At 38.2% G+C, this 15,895-nt stretch overlaps 2 protein-coding genes across 4 annotated transcripts in view; both read left to right on the top strand.

The window, feature by feature from the left end:
• Positions 1 to 1,041: 1,041 nt before the first annotated feature.
• Positions 1,042 to 3,965, top strand: nifk (nucleolar protein interacting with the FHA domain of MKI67). The gene is made up of 6 exons (XM_079882308.1): positions 1,042 to 1,261; positions 1,518 to 1,646; positions 1,936 to 2,044; positions 2,133 to 2,344; positions 2,425 to 2,484; positions 2,752 to 3,965. Exons 1-6 carry the CDS (start codon positions 1,145 to 1,147, stop codon positions 2,947 to 2,949), a joined length of 825 nt encoding a protein of 274 aa, XP_079738434.1. The 5' UTR covers positions 1,042 to 1,144; the 3' UTR covers positions 2,950 to 3,965.
• A 500-nt stretch (positions 3,966 to 4,465) lies between these two features.
• The window catches only part of clasp1a (cytoplasmic linker associated protein 1a), a 71,223-nt gene continuing 59,793 nt past the window's right edge, over positions 4,466 to 15,895 (top strand). Inside the window, exons 1-2 of one of the 3 annotated variants that reach the window (XM_079882010.1) lie at positions 4,466 to 4,604; positions 6,339 to 6,897. In XM_079882010.1, the coding sequence (XP_079738136.1) occupies positions 6,703 to 6,897 (195 nt within the window). In that variant the 5' untranslated portion in view covers positions 4,466 to 4,604; positions 6,339 to 6,702. The remainder of the gene's footprint in view (positions 4,605 to 6,338; positions 6,898 to 15,895) is intronic. The other 2 variants (XM_079882011.1, XM_079882012.1) reach the window with 2 other exon arrangements.

The following is a 15,895-nucleotide window of genomic DNA, read 5'->3' as shown; positions in this document are numbered from 1 at the left end:
TGGTGGTGTCCATTCCGGAGACGTTGGTGTCCGTGCCGGAGATGGTGGTGTCCATTCCGGAGACGTTGGTGTCCGTGCTGGAGACGGTGGGTGGTTTTCGTGCCGGAGAAGGCGGTGTCCGTGCACTTGTCTGTGCCCGAGACGGTGGTATCCGTGCCGGAGTCGTTGGTATCCATCCCGGAGAGGTTGGTGTCCTTGCTGGATACGGTGGTGTCCGTTCTGGAGACATTGGTGTCCGTGCTGGAGACGTGCCAGAGACGTTAGTGTCTGTGCCGGAGACGTTGGTGTCCGTGCCGGAGACGTTGGTGTCCAAGCCGGAGACGGTGGTGTCCGTGCTGGAGACATTGGTGTCCATCCGGCAAAGATGGTGTCCGTGCCGGAGACATTGGTGTCCGTTCCAGAGACGTTGGTGTCCGTGCACTTGTCCATGCCGGAGACGGTGGGTGGTTTCCGTGCCAGGGAAGGCGGTGTCCGTGCACTTGTCTGTGCCGGAGACGGTGGTATCTGTGCCGGAGTCTTTGGTGTCTGTCCCGAAGAGGTTGGTGTCCTTGCTGGAGACGGTGGTGTCCGTTCCGGAGACATTGGTGTCCGTGCTGGAGATAATAATAAAACAATGCATTGGCATTTACTTTTTACTTTTGATACTTTACTTTTAAAAACAAGTAGGCCTACTTCTGTACTTTTACTTAAGTACAAATCGGTCTTTACAACTTATTTGACCAGTAATATTTGACCAGTATCTGTACTTTCACTTAAGTAAGGAAGTTGTGTAGCTACTTTGTCCACCTCTGCTGGCATACTCGAGTCAAAGCAAGAGTCTAACTGTATAATAAAAGTTATGATAATATGATAATAATTAATGATAATAATTATGATAATATTTATTAAAAAACAATAACTATACAATAGCAAAATATATAATCAATCTATACCATACGAACAATGAAAGAAGAGAAATAAATAAGTTTTTAAAAAAAAGTTTTTAAACGTTTTAGATATAGCGGACTTTTATTTTAGTGGACTTTTATTGTGACGTTTCCTGAACGAAGCAGCCAGTTTCCTGAAAGAAGAGCAGCGTGGTTTAGAAGAGGTTGTACGACACTAGGTCCAAAACGCATTTATTTCACCAATTTTATATTTAAATATGACAGAAGGCAAATCATCAGAGAAGCCGGCGAAAACCCTGCTGGCTTTAAATCCAAAGGAAGAAGCAGAGTTTCATAAGAAAGTCCAGCAAGCGAAGAAACGACGTCCTCAAAAGGTATGATGTGTGACCATGTGGCGTGAGTGTAGCCGTACAAACATTTAGCTTCATATTGAAGCTGAAACTGACATCTGATCAGTCGTCGTTATTAGCCAGAATTAGTTTCGGAAAGATGAATCTTCTTAATAGATCTAATGACATTAATTTACTAAAGTCTTATGCTACCATTTTGTTTTACTTGCTTAAATGTTAAATGTTGCCTAATTTAATATGTTGCATTGAATGTGATATTAATGATGATTTTCGCCCTCAGGGTCAGTCACTTTCTCCAGGAGTAATATATGTTGGTCATCTGCCTCGAGGATTGTGTGAGCCTCAGTTGAAATCTTACTTCGAGCAGTTTGGGAAAGTCTCGCGATTAAGAGTTTCCAGGAGTAAAAAGGTATGACGTTCTCTGTACATTTAATTAATCTATTTAACAAAACTTATATACATTTTTTTTATTATTATTATAATTAAATAATGGCACAATATGAAAATTACCCATGGCATTTGTTGCTCCGGGTAAGATAACTGTGCCGACAGTAATCTGGTACATTTAGCTTATTGCCAACTCCATGTTGCTGTGCAATGAAACCCATGTGCCAACACTTTAAACACACAATAGTCATACTAGCAAGTAATGCTTTGAGATTTTAACTTGAGTATTTTTAATTTGTCATCTTTCATAGACCGGAGGGAGCAAAGGATATGGATATGTGGAGTTTGAGTGTGACGAGGTGGCTAAGATTGTGGCTGAGACCATGAACAACTACCTGATGGGAGAACGGCTCATAAAGTGTGAGTTGAGAGTGATTTGAAAGATTTTCCATGAATATTTTCTTACGTAGTATGTTGTGTAAACATAACTGTGTTTTGTCCTGTTCAGGTCATGTGATACCACCCGAGAAGGTCCATGAAAAGCTCTTTGTTGGCTCCAAGATGATCTTCAGGAAGCCAAAGCAGCCTGCAGTTACCCGGTACAACAAAGATCATGCAGAAGATGATCTGAAGAAAGTTGGTGCCAAGCTTTTAAGTAAAGAGTCTAAGCTACGCAAGAGACTGGCAGCAAAAGGCATTGACTATGATTTCCCAGGATTTGTAAGTACTGTGTTTTTGATCAGAACTTTTAAGATGCTTTATTCTATTATGTTTTAGTGTGACCATGTTGTTTTTTTCAGGCAGCTCAGATTCCTGCAAAGAAGTCTCAATCAGAAGCAGATGTTTCAGTATGCAGTGAGGTACGCTCAAGTCTTTTAAGATATTTTTTTTTTGGTTTGTTTTCTGCACTGATTTTGTGCATAGCCTTGGCACATACTGAAAATTACCTCAGTTGTAACCATTGACTGGAGTAAGATAATTGTGCCAACAGAAAATGGTACATTTTAAGCTTATTGTCAGTCGATGTGACTCACAATGAAACCCATGTGCCAACAGTTATTGTAGAAAATGTCTAAGATATGTAGCCTTGCACTGTTAGTGTTTAAAGACAATTTATTTGCATTTAGGATGTCACTCCAGTGTGCACCCCATCAGTTTTGGAGAGGAGGAAGTCGATCAGAGTTGAGAATGAGGATGATGATGACGAAATAATCATCAAAGTCAAAACAGCCCCAGAAGACAGCAAGGACGTGGAACATAGCGAGGAAGAGTCTGATGATGATGAGGATGAGGAGGATGATACTGAGGAGGAACAAACAGCTTAATAAAGACTTCAATCCTTGTTTTTAGAAGGGATACTGGACTCACTTTCAGAGCCGTTTATATGTGATAAGTTCTCAGTCCTCCCCTAAGGCTGGAGAAGAAGAGGACCAAACACATTATCCTGGTCATTAACAATCTGTTGGTTTTAAGTGTTTTATGCAGATGTTGTATCTGTGACCTTTATGGGGACAATGTGGTCTCCCAGAGGTTTCTAAAATCAGATTGATTGTGCAATACACACACTAGATGTGTAAGGTTACTTGGAAAATAAAATGGCAGGATGGATATCATTCTATTTCTGACAAATTTTGGTATGATGTATACTGTCCAGTACTATCTTTAGACATGTAGCTTAGCAAAATTGTTAAAATGTGCTTAAAACATTAAAGGTGTATCAAATAAATATAATTAATGTTTTTTACAGCGATTTTGACTAAACAATGATTTGTGTGTAAATCGTCGCTCTGAAGGTGCTTATACATGTAAGTTGAGTGGTATTGTGGAGAAAACGGATGTCAATAAAAAGTGCTCTTCTCAGAACAACCACTAGATGGAGCCAGGAGTCGTTAACATTGTTTTAGGTTAATGTTATGGCAAGCCGTATTAACATTGTGTTTCTTAAAATGTACTATGTTTGTGTTACTAGTACACATGGTAACTAATTTATTAATCTAGTTAAAGACAAGCTGTTCATTCGATACTGTAAAGTAGCAACTAGCATCTATTTAAATAGTCTTGAGTACTTCTGTATTTTGTTAATGGTAAATTACAATGCTAAATTGTAATTTTTTCTACTATACAAATATAGGCTAGATAGTATAGAATTATAAATGTACATTTTGTGCGTTAAATGTACGTTTTTTCAAATGAAAATGTAAAAACGGCAGGATTTTAGATGCTGATAACCATTAAAATGCGTCATCAGTCTGTGAAAGGGGTCCATCGAGTATCTCTCTCTCTCTCTCTCTCTCTCTCAAATGATTAAAGATTAGTTCAATAAAAGTTTAATTAAAAAGTTCCCAAAAGCAATACATTTTTATTTACTAGAAGGAAACAATGAAAGGTGCTTGTCGCTATTAGAATGCTTACAAGGAATTAAACAAATACATAGTCTACCAGTAACAAATACATGCTATATTTCTGAGGAATCAATGTTAAATTGGCCTGCCATAAAGGTTCATTGTTTTAACTACACAAGGAAAAATGACCATGTGGCTGCGAGACAGAAGGAAACCAGAGGATTTATAATATGCGGATGTAAACAACATGTATGTTGGTCACTGTGTAGATAAACACTCAAAAATAAGACCGAAAATCGCTAATTACAAAAGTAAAGGTGCTTTTAGAGAAATGACTCCCATACATGCATAACAAAGGGACAAAGGCACAGCCCACATTTGGAAGCAATTGCTAGAAAAATCATAAAGTCATAAAAAGAAACATGTTTGTCAGGGTACATCATTTGTATCAAAGCTGTAAGCGGATTGTACATTAAATCGATAGTAGAACAGAGGTGTGTGGCGCATGCGCATTCCGGCTCCATCATTGTGTCTGTCTAGTCTACAGGAGCAGCCAGCAACAGAGAGACAAACCTCGTTTACCTTTAGTAAACCAACCCGTGTCATTTCACACAGGAACCACCGCTAGATTCGGCAGAGTGAGTAAATAACCTATTATTTCAACCAAGCTTGTCGTTTACATGTGCCGGCTTGGTGTATATCGCCGGAGTTTTTACAATTTATTCGGTCGGCTAGTAAGAGCTAGCATAACCGGCTAGATGATCAATGAAAAAGAAACAAAATCATCCCGATATGATCTGAAAACACTTGATGATTAAATACTGATTCAGATTTCATAAAAAGGGTGGTGGTATTTGAATTGTTAGCGTATATAATAGACAATAAGATATTTTAAAGCCTGGACTTCATTTAGGGTGAATGACAGATACTACGTGAGCTTCAATTACATTGATGCTGATGAATGATCCATCTGTCATTCACTTTGTTTGAGCCTACGATACTTTATTGTTTTCTTTGTGTAGTATATCAGTTCTTTTGTATACACAAGGTGATTTTGCTTTGAATTATAACACGTTTTCACCAAATACTGGAGAGTATTGATGTAGTCAAATGCCTGGGATGTATGTTTGAGGGAGGCATAGGTAAGTCATGCTCGACATCATCTAATTACTATGCAGTCAGTGTGTGTGTGTGTGTGTGTGTGTGTGTGTGTGTGTTACATTAAGGTGCAATCACTATGACTCAAAGATGAACTCCTGTGTGCAGATTTTAATCAATGGAAAATTAGGTCTCCTCCCACCATTGTGTAGCTTAGATACTGTTTGAAGTACAGGTACGGACTTGTAATGTAAACTAAGCAAAAACAAATCCGCTTGTGACAGTGAAGATAGAGAACACACACATACAATGAGTCGTCGGACCAAATGTCTGAGACCACTAGTGAATCAGTTACAAAAATCAACATACAAAATCACCTGTTTGGTATTTTTCTGTATTCAGTCTGCATAATAAATTGAGTGAAAAAGTTGCATTTAAAAATCGGTTTATATTCGTTTTGATGGTCTGCAGGAACTAGTTTGTGCTTTAATTTTTTGCTCATTTCATGAAGTATTTCAGAAAAACTGGATTCCTGCGAGCATCAGGTAGCCTAATCTACTTAACAGAGTAATACACTTTGCGGTGATCAACTGTGATTGCAGCCAGATTATTCCCATGATGCCTTAGGAGATTTTTGTCTCAATGCAGTATCCTAGTGATGGCATTACTGCTGTTGTTACCGTTGTTCTGTGAAATTTCACAGACGAAATCCAGTAATTTCAATTGGAATCTGCGCGATTGTTGCGTGAGGGCGAAAAAGTTCCCTAAGCAGATTTCTGTATAGCTCACAGTGAGCTGTGCTTTATACATTGATACGCTATGACTAGACAATTTTTGTCCTAAATTTTGCTAACATGTCCTTGCCTTTACTCGCATAAGCTATTGTATGGCTTCAAAAGGCTCTGAATATAGTACTCAAATTGTATGGACTAATGTTATGTGTCATTTTTGTTTAAGTAAATGGGTTTGAAATGTTACAAGTTAATGACAGTTTTAATTTTGGGGCGAACTATCCCTTTAACCCAAGTGGAATTCCTCTCTTGCTGTATCCCACAAAGCTGTGCAGCTGATGCGTGGTGGTCAGCAAACAAATAGTTAAGATAATGCAATCCGGACTTTGAGTTATGTCACCACCATCAAAGGGCTTTTCTGCTTTTCTCATAAGTGGCTGCTGAGCTGAGCTGAGCTGACAAAAACTGCAGGTCTTGCCGCACTGGCATTTGATATCCAGAGGTGGTACTCGACTAATAGCTCTCTTTTCTCATCCTGAGCAGGGAGGACCTCTGAATTATGAAGCAATGCTCCGCCGGACCCTCTCTCTCCTGCTCTAGTTACCACAACTCCTGCCGCTGCCGCTGCTAGTGGTTTGGCTGCCTTCTAAAGGGACAAAAAGGAGAACTTGCAGTCCTCATCAGCTGTTGTCTAGTCACATATGGTGCATCGTTTGAATTCCCGAGTCGACATCCCTACCGCTCAGCTTCTTGCCACCCTGTGGCACTCATAGGATTCATCAACACGGGATATAAAAAAAAAAGAAAGCGTGTGCTCTTGTTTTGCCTGGATTGCACACGCTAAAGGCCATTTTTTTTAGTTTTTCCTCTCCACTGCCACACGGGTGGTGGCAGGACATCGTAGGCCATGGAACCCAACATGGAGTACTGTCTGACTCAGGTGCTACAGAAGGATGTGGCCCGCAGGTTGCAGATGGGTCCGGAGCTCATCGACTACATCACAGATTCAGACAAGTGTCACGACCTGGAGAGTGACCAGACTGCGCTGGATAAAATGGTGGACGGTATCGCCACATCTTGGGTTAACTCCAGCAACTTCAAGGTAAGAGGCATTTTATACCATTTAAATGCTTAACTGTAATTTTCTGCAGGTTTGATGGACTTTTTAAGACTGTAAATGGTGCAGGGTGATTTTTCAAGTGGGCTGAATATTATGGGTTATAAAGCAAGGGCTTTTCTTTTTGAATTCTCCTTCAGGCAGTTGTCTGGCATAGAATTGAGGGGTTGAATCGATCCCTTGAGCGAAACAGGGCAGGCTTTTGAGGTCACCGGAACATTTACAGGCCTTCATTTTGACATATTCCAAGATCAGACACAATGAGAGACTTCACTTTGTGTCCACGACTTTGGAAGATGACTGAGCATTCGTTCACCCAGAAATGAAAATTCGGTCATCATTTGCTCACCCTCATGTCGTTCCAATCCTGTATGTCTTTTTTTTGTTGAACACAGAATAAGCTTGGTGAAATGTTTTGCATGTAGTTACAGCTAATGCAAAAGAAAGTCCTTTTGGTTTGACGTCAGAAATTTCATTTTTGGGTAGCCCTAGGCAAATTTATCATATTCATTTTTGTTATGGTCTTTTTTTTGTTACCAGAACTCAGGCTGACCTTAATGTTGTTATATTTATACATGATTATTTATGCATTAGGTGTCTTATATTGAATGCTGTCTACAGTAGACTGTAGGGTGAAATGTGATGGCTTATACTCAATTACTGGTTGGTTTCATTTTCAAGAATATCAAACTCTAACACCGGCAATTAATGGAAACAAAGTGTTTCATGGGAATCATGCCAAAAATCCTCTTAAGAAGCAACTACGAGAGATTTGTATTTCAAATCTTTCGCCTTGACCTCATAGCATTGCAGTGCTGTGGCAGATCCGCCCATCAGTTTTTTTTTGTTTTGCGTAGGTTTTGTTGATTGTGAGATATTATTTTGACAGTGTTCAGAGGCTGTTTATCTTTGATGTCAGTTCCTCGAGCAGCTTGTAAACATAGAGTAGCAATTTTGTCAAGCAGTTTGCGTCATGAAGCGCAGCTCTGCTTCTTTTTCTATTCATTTTAATGCTGTGACATCATGCATGTCAAAGAGAGAAAGAAGGATTGCACAACAACTAGTTATAGTAACATAATAGCCAAATAAAAAGCACAATAAAATCATTGCAATACTCACAATGTTGCTTCATTTTATATTGTCAGCAAAATCATTGTGAATATATTGTGATTGTTTGATATATCGCCCAGCCGTAATAGCTTTCTTAGTAATGCTTTCAATGCCATTTTTTTGGGGATGTCAGTAACCACTCAGTTGCAACTGCCTGAGAACAAATGATTTCGCTCCCGTTGCATTTTATTCACAAGCACCAGCCTTGACGGAGACAGCAATTGATGTTGAGAGTAATGTGGAAAGTATTCGGGCAGGGTTTGGGTGAGGTTGGCCCTTCGTGTGAGATGTGTCCGTATCAGAAGACAGTTTGGTCTTTGAAGTAATGCTGACTCTGTTACTTTACATGCTTGACAGTGCTTGACAGCTTTGGCTTCATCATGTTTTAGGTTGTAGCCTAGTTAAACAAAATTGATTAGCTGACTCATCCAAAAGTTGCATGTTAAACTTTTTTTTTAGTTGATGACTTTGTAGACTATGATAGAAAAGCAGTGTTTCCCATATGTTGATTTATTTGTGGCGACCCATCACAAATAGATTTTTCCTTTTTTTTTGTTCTTTTTTTTTTTTTTACTATTTAAAATGGGTAAAATCGTACTTCATTGTAGAGCTGTGTGAATTGTGTTGACTGGCTCAGCACCTCTCTCTCACATTACAGCGAAGAAATTAAAACATGGGGGTGTATCTCAAAATGCGTTCCTCTGTGTACTTGCATTCCCATGGAAACTTCATCAGTCACAGATGTTACTGACAGAGAAGACAGCTGACCAGGACTTTAGTAGTAGGTTACCAGGAGGTTAGTTAGTAGTATCATGAACACAGTCATCTGCACAAATTTGTCCAAAAGCTCGTGCATTAAAGGGATGGTTCGGATACATCTCAACCTAGGGTCCTTTGCACCGTGACCTTGAGCCAAACACCCCTCCAGAAGCTTTTTTTCCCTCGGTCGAACCTTATTAAAGTTAGAGCTTATTTAGAGATATCAGCCGATGGCTTAGTGCAGGTGCTAATGGATCCAAGGTTGTATCTATCTCATAAATTACCCCACTAATAATGCCCAGAATGGTACCAAACTTCTACCGGATGGTCGAGATCATGGTGCAAAGGACCCTAGGTTGAGATTAATCCGAACCATCCCTTAAAGTTAACCCTGATAAGAGTATCTATGTTCTTAACACAACGCTGTCAATTGCAGAGACCTCCTCAAATAAGTTATTTACAAGCATGTATAAGGGGCCTAGCAACTAAGGACAAGCTAATGTTAGAATACAGTTGGGTTGTCGATGTACTTAGGCTAACTGATATCGTCTGTAATGTTAACTTCAACTCTGACGCTGAATGTTTGCTCCTTCAATCAAGATGAATATTGAAAAAGGCCACATCCTGAGGAGGCACAAACGGTATCAAAAACAGAGTTAGAAACTTACACGGCAGGAAAGCTGAACAGTCCGACCTGTCCGACCTGTATGATTAGCTATCGAGTTAATTTGATTCAATATTTCCAGGCTTCAATCAGTGCTGCATGTGGCAGCTGCAACAGATAGAGAGTGACTCAGGAAGAGATCTATATTGAAGAGAGAGATTCCCTTATGAAAGCGCATTAGAATATTTTTCTGAAAGCCCCGTAAAATAGCATGTTCAAACAAAGGTGCAAAATGTGCCATAAATAGGAAGGCTGTTGTGTGGGGGAGATGTTTAATTATGTTAAATTAAGTTTTTCCCAATTTGAAATATTTGCATTGGAGCATATTTTTGTGTTTTGTATTATAGTATTATAATACATATAATAGATTATAATAATAATTATAATATAATCATTATAATTAGTCCAAAGGAAGTACCACCACAGAGTGTAAGTCTGTGGGAAACACTGAAAAGGTTTTGTTCTCTTGGTTGTGGTCATTCCTTCACTGTTCTGATAACCCCATTACGTGATAGGTTTTACCAGAATTAAAAGCTTTTGTGGTTCTAATGGTGTTTTTGTACAGCTTAAAACTGATTATTAAAGCCTTTTGTGCTTTATTAAAGAGCAAATCATGGACTGATATGTTTGCACCACAATGATGTTTAAATGATTGTGAATGCAGTCTAGACTTTAAATCCAAAGACCCGTTTAGCCAGTGAAGGACAACACGCTCTCAACGCTTCTTACCATGCAGGATCTACATGTAGCACTAAGACTCTAGATGTTGCCTATAAATCAGCTAGGCATATTCAGTGTCTATTCATCTTAACCCAAACTTTCTGCCTCTGCCCAGGTTTTTTTATTTTTTATTAGTGAGTTAATTATTTACTGAGGTGTAATGGGGATGGACAAAATTCAGCATTTAATAATTCAATTTGAGTTCATTATGAATTTGTATTGAATTTGCCACACCATACAGAATCGGAATTGACAGGAAGAGGAATTTATTCTATTGCAACTAAAAGTCCAGAATAAATGTAATCATTAATGTTGACTATTCATTCCGTAATTTGTGGAATTATATCATACATGCAGTCATCAATACAGATTTTGATTTTGCCATATAGCAACATATTTTTTTCCCCAGATTAATTAATATAAATTAATTAATATATAATATTATATTAATTAATTAATATAATTGAATGTTGATTATATGATATATTGAGCTAAATCCATACAAATGTTCTAATAGTAGGCTATATTTGTAAAAACAATTGCGTAATTCCTCAATTCTATGCTGGTTTTTCTGTACTGGTTATTGATAAAATGCAATTAAAGGCAGTTTAGAATTATTGGCACCCTATGTATGACATGTTGATGAGTAAATTCTACTAAAACAGTTATTTTTTTGTGTGATTAAACTACAATTACAACAATATAAATTATAGACATTTCCATTTGAATTACATATCTAGCCTATTCAAACTCAATTCAAATTCAGGCATTCTCAGTTTAATTGAATGGCTCATATGGTTATACACAATCAGAGCTGATATCTGTCAACCAGTCCTGTAAATGAATTTCAAATTTGTCTGCAGCAAACCACTCAAGTTGCTTAAGAACAGCAGAATATTCTGTCTTTAAGCAGCTTACAGAGGAAATGTGGCCGACTCGGGAGAGAGAGGAAAATGGAGGGCAAGAGACTGTCATTTTTTTGTCATGCTGGTGCTGTAAGACCTTTCAACCACCCTTGACTTTATAACAGTGGGGCGTAGATGTGACTTCCATAGAAATCAGCTGTTGTGTATGGCACCTCCCTTTAACCATTGTTAAGTGTTATATTTTGCAGCCAACAAAAACGTTGAATCATATCTAACTGTCTTTTTAACGGTTCTCCATATCCCAAAACTAAATTCTCGTGGCTGGACACAAGCTTTTTGGCATAGCAGCTGTTGCTGGCTTAATTGCTCATTCACTTTCAGATGGTTTGTAAACAGTTTAGTGTTTTCTAACTACGACAGATCTAAGTTTTAAGTTTGATAAATTAATTTTGTGGTATAAAATTTAACTAATCCATAAGAAATTGACCACATTTACTTCATACATGCCTGTGTTTCCCAGAAGCATCATGATCCTGAGTTGATCAAAGAGACCAATAGTTTCTATGAGTGACGTATGCTTATGATGCTTTTGGGAAATGCAGCCCTGGTCTTATTGTGAACGATGCACACATTATTCCAAAGGAAAACAATAGAAAACACTTTTCCCGATCTAATCAATTACCAACAGATAAAGTCAAGTCCCACCCTGCATTCTTTCTCATTCAATATCCCCTTTTATTCTGAAATGTCACATTATGGAAATAAAATGGGTTGGAAGTAACTTTTGTGCCACTAGCAGCAACACCAAACCTCAAATCTAATGGTTTTGAATTCATCAGTGTTTAAGCTTTTTAGGAAGTCATCCTGCCACTGGCTTACTTATAGTTTTCTTTAAACATGAATAAGAGGAGCTTTGGACATGTAGTAAACTGACAGGCAATGGCATTGGTTCAAAACGTGTTCATGTTAGTTAAACATTTATCAGCATCATGCCTTGTTTTGAAGCGCTGTAGTGGAGAATGTTGCTGTTGTCATTTGAGCAAGGCTCAAGGTTTAGTAGGCCGCATAACCTCTTGTAACGTTTGTTTAGTCAGCGTGCGCTGGAATGTCGAGTTGAGAAGTCATCCTATATTTGGTAGGTGGACCCTGCACATTATGTCATCATGCTTTCGGCATGTGCGAGAATGAATTCAGGAAAAATCTGACATTGGACTACAATTAAATGGTGTTAAAATGTTTTTGAATGCAAATATTTTCATCTTTTGCATGTTTCTGATAGGATTTTTAGTTAAAAAAAGTGCTCACAAATAGTGATTGTCTGATATAAGGCAAGGCCAATAATATTATACCATTTTGAGATTATCGACGTCGTTAATGAATTTTAAATAATTATTGTATACGATACACTACCATTCTGATTCAAATGTTTGGGGTCAGTAAGATTGTTGTTCTTCTGAACGTTCATCAAAGAATCCTGAAAAAGTATCACGGTTTTCACAAAAATATTAAGCAGCACAACATTGATAATAAAAATAGTTTCTTGATCTTGATTTCTAAAGGGTCATGTGACACTAAAGACTGGATTAATGGCTGCTAAAAATTCAGATTACATTTTAAAGTATATTTAAAAAAACATTTATTTTAATATTTCTCAATATTACTGTTTTTACAGCCTTGGTGAGCAAAAAAGACTTTAAAGAATCTTACTGACACCAGTAAGTGTGTATTTCATATCAGCAGTTTTGTGTACATCCCATTTGCTGTCATTTACTCATCTTCATGTCATTTTTGGGTAAACTTGTTAAATCTACCTTACGTTCAGCATCAGCACCCCTGGTCTTTATATATTGCTGTTGGCAATGGCATCATGATCAGTCATTAAAATCTCATATTTCTTGAATGCTAAACATAATAAAAGCACAATGCTACTTTTTTATCAAATAGTTAGAAGTGAAGATCAGCAATACTCTTCAACCACATTTCAGTTGAATTAAATAGCAGTGCATCCATCGGCTGATCATCTCTTCACCGTCTCTTTGACCTGTTCTCATGGATTTTTCCCTCTCTTTTTTCATGCTTTTCCTGTTCTGTCAGTATGCATTATTCAAGCTCCCATAGTCTCTGTCTCCTCACCTTACTCCACCATCACTCCATCCTCTCTTTTTAAACACCCCAGCACTGCCGGAGCTGTGTTGTCCCTGCATGTTGCGTGAGCCCTCCTCCCTTATGCAGTGTGATGGCTTGTACGTGCGTGTGTGTGATGTGCACACAGCCAGGCTGGCGGCAGGAGAGCGCCATGATGCAGGGGGTTATGGGATACCGGAGTACAGTGGGGGAATGACTGCATGCTGTGAGCGGCTGCTGTAGAGAGTCTCTCTTAGCTACTAAAGCTTCCTGAAGACGAGACTCTGATTTAGTTGGCAGTCTTCCACCTCTGTCTCTCTGCCCAGCTGTTGCCCTCTCTTCTCCTCTCTCCTTAGACTCCTGCAGTTTTTAACCTCTCAAATATTTATTGCTTAAATCATTAGGCTAGAGAGTTTAGTACATCGTTTTATCTTCTACCATGTTGCATTATTGTCAAGGTCTAAAGTAAATTTCTATAATTGCCAATAGATTTGAATTGATAAAATGTTTTCTTAAACATTTGAGTTAAAGACCTTCTTCAGACATTAACCTGTTGTTTTAAACAATTGAATAAAGATTTGCAAGTTATGACAATGTGCAGGACTTTTTCTGTTTGTGTATTGAGTCAGTGTGTGTGTGAACCTATCCCTCACCACCCACTGGCAGTGTATATATTTGTTTAGTTGTTTTTATTTATTTTGGTTGACATTTTATTGCACGTGTCATGTGAACAAGTGAACAACATCCCAAAGGTGCAGTTTTTCCCGTGCTTGATTCTTTTCAATTCCACTGCATTAGATGTACTGTTCCACTGCTTGAGCATGAAGAAAGCAGCCTGTGGGTTTGTGTACGGATGTATTGCCTTACTAAATTGTGGGGGAAATAGAGCTTTCTTTTTATGTAACCCATCTCCGGCCTTGTGCTTTTGTCATTCTTACTGAATGAGTGGCTTCTGTACACTGAATAGGCCTTTGCATGTGCTTGTATGAGATAATAATAACTCATCATATGCCAACAGTGCCATTGTTTGTTTTTGTGTTGGAAAATTAGAAAAAAATACAATTATGATCTGCAGATCATGTTACTGATGTATAACAACTTAGTTTTATAGTTTTTAGAGTTCATTGTGCCTAATTGTCCAAATTCTCTCGTTTTTCATGGTGGTTATTATATAAGCACAAGGTTTGGATGTTATTTCTTCTCTTATGACACATGCAAACAGTGTCTTTCAATGGGATTTTTGACATCACAATTTACCTTTACCTAAAAGCACTTATTTTTTTCTCTCATAATTTTGGCAATAGATGAACTGTTAAATGAGAGATCTTGAGATGAGTCCCTGTATTTTTGACTCTGATATGCTGGTGACTGGTGTAATATTATAAACTTGACTGGTCATTTTTATAAAATGTTGTTTGACACTATCTTCTCAGCTGTTTAAAAGATGAAGGAAATGATCAAAGTTTGATAAAATGTTGTTTAAAGCTACAATATGTAATTCTAGGGGTCGCTAACCTCTTACAATAACAAAGGCGTAGGTTGATGACGCATAAGCGGAATTATGGAACTTTTTGTCATGCTGATGGATCTAATAATGTTTATGGATGAGCGGATACATTGATATTTTTTAACATGACTGTGGAATGAAGAAGGTCATGATTGCTAATAAGAGACAGATATCAGCGTCATACACGAGTCCCGCGGATATAAAGGAATAAGGACATTTCATTCTACCGAACTACCTGTTGGCTGTATGAGACTAGCAGTAAGCTAGATCAACATTAGAATAACATACTGATCTAACATTTCATCGTGTTGAGCTATATAACATTGATTCGTTTTATGTACATGCTCACCTGTCTAATAAAGTACATGCAAGACCGTACATGCATGCTTCTGTCAAGTCGAAGTTTGTCACGGACGTGGAGCTCTCGACATCTCGAAAACGCCACGTCGATATTGATCCTAGTTTTATTTCTCCTTTTGTCCCAAAGTCTGGTTGCCATGGTCCATAATGTTTGAACGAAACAACAACAGCGTGAGCGTGCTGCTAGACATAACGCAGTTGTCCACGTCTGTCGCCATGGTTACTATGGCAGTACTATGCAGCATTTCTCTGCAATTAAAAATCTTTGGGAATTTTTGGGATATTGTAAGTACACAACTGCAGGAAATATATCACACTGCATGTGCAAGTGATTTTTGGATATTTTATTACAAAAATGGGTGGTAGAGTTAAGGTGTCATCCCTCTATAATTCTCCTGCCAGGGCCAGAGATTCACATTTGTCAATAGCAAATATACTATTGGCAGGCCCACACAGAATTAGTGCACACAGAAAGCTTGGTGCAGAATTGGAACGCTTCAGCAGATACCATTTGTGCCTTTTTATATTCCGTTTCAGCAGATTTTATGTTGATAAAGATTGTTTGGCCTTTTGAAATCCTACCAGATTGTTTGTGCTGGATTTCTAAAAAAATGTTTTGCCTTTTCTTTGTTCAATTCCTTACTCTCTATCACTCTACTCTGTGTGTCTCTGTCTCTTTTCTGCCATTGTGTTCTATCAATGCATCCCTTTATGAAGTCTAATGAAGTCTGTTAGTGCTGAATAGCCACATTAAACCTACTCACAGACCTCCATTGGTTTGCTTTCAGAATCTGAAACTGATGTTGAACCATCAAGGCCTACTTGTTAAACAGAACACATTATAAGTGTATACTTACACTATAGACACCGTTG

The sequence above is a fragment of the Squalius cephalus genome (genome assembly GCF_949319135.1).
Source record: "Squalius cephalus genome assembly, chromosome: 9".
Taxonomy (NCBI): domain Eukaryota; kingdom Metazoa; phylum Chordata; class Actinopteri; order Cypriniformes; family Leuciscidae; genus Squalius; species Squalius cephalus.
The sequence above is the reverse complement of the archived record's forward strand: the minus strand, read 5'-3'. Positions and strand labels throughout refer to the sequence as shown.

Coding starts and splice junctions, on each gene's coding strand:
- nifk (XM_079882308.1), top strand. CDS start 1,145: ATGACAGAAGGCAAATCATCAGAGAAGCCGGCGAAAACCCTGCTGGCT. Junction 1,647..1,935: donor GAGTTTCCAGGAGTAAAAAG/GTATGACGTTCT, acceptor CATCTTTCATAG/ACCGGAGGGAGCAAAGGATA. Junction 2,485..2,751: donor ATGTTTCAGTATGCAGTGAG/GTACGCTCAAGT, acceptor ATTTGCATTTAG/GATGTCACTCCAGTGTGCAC.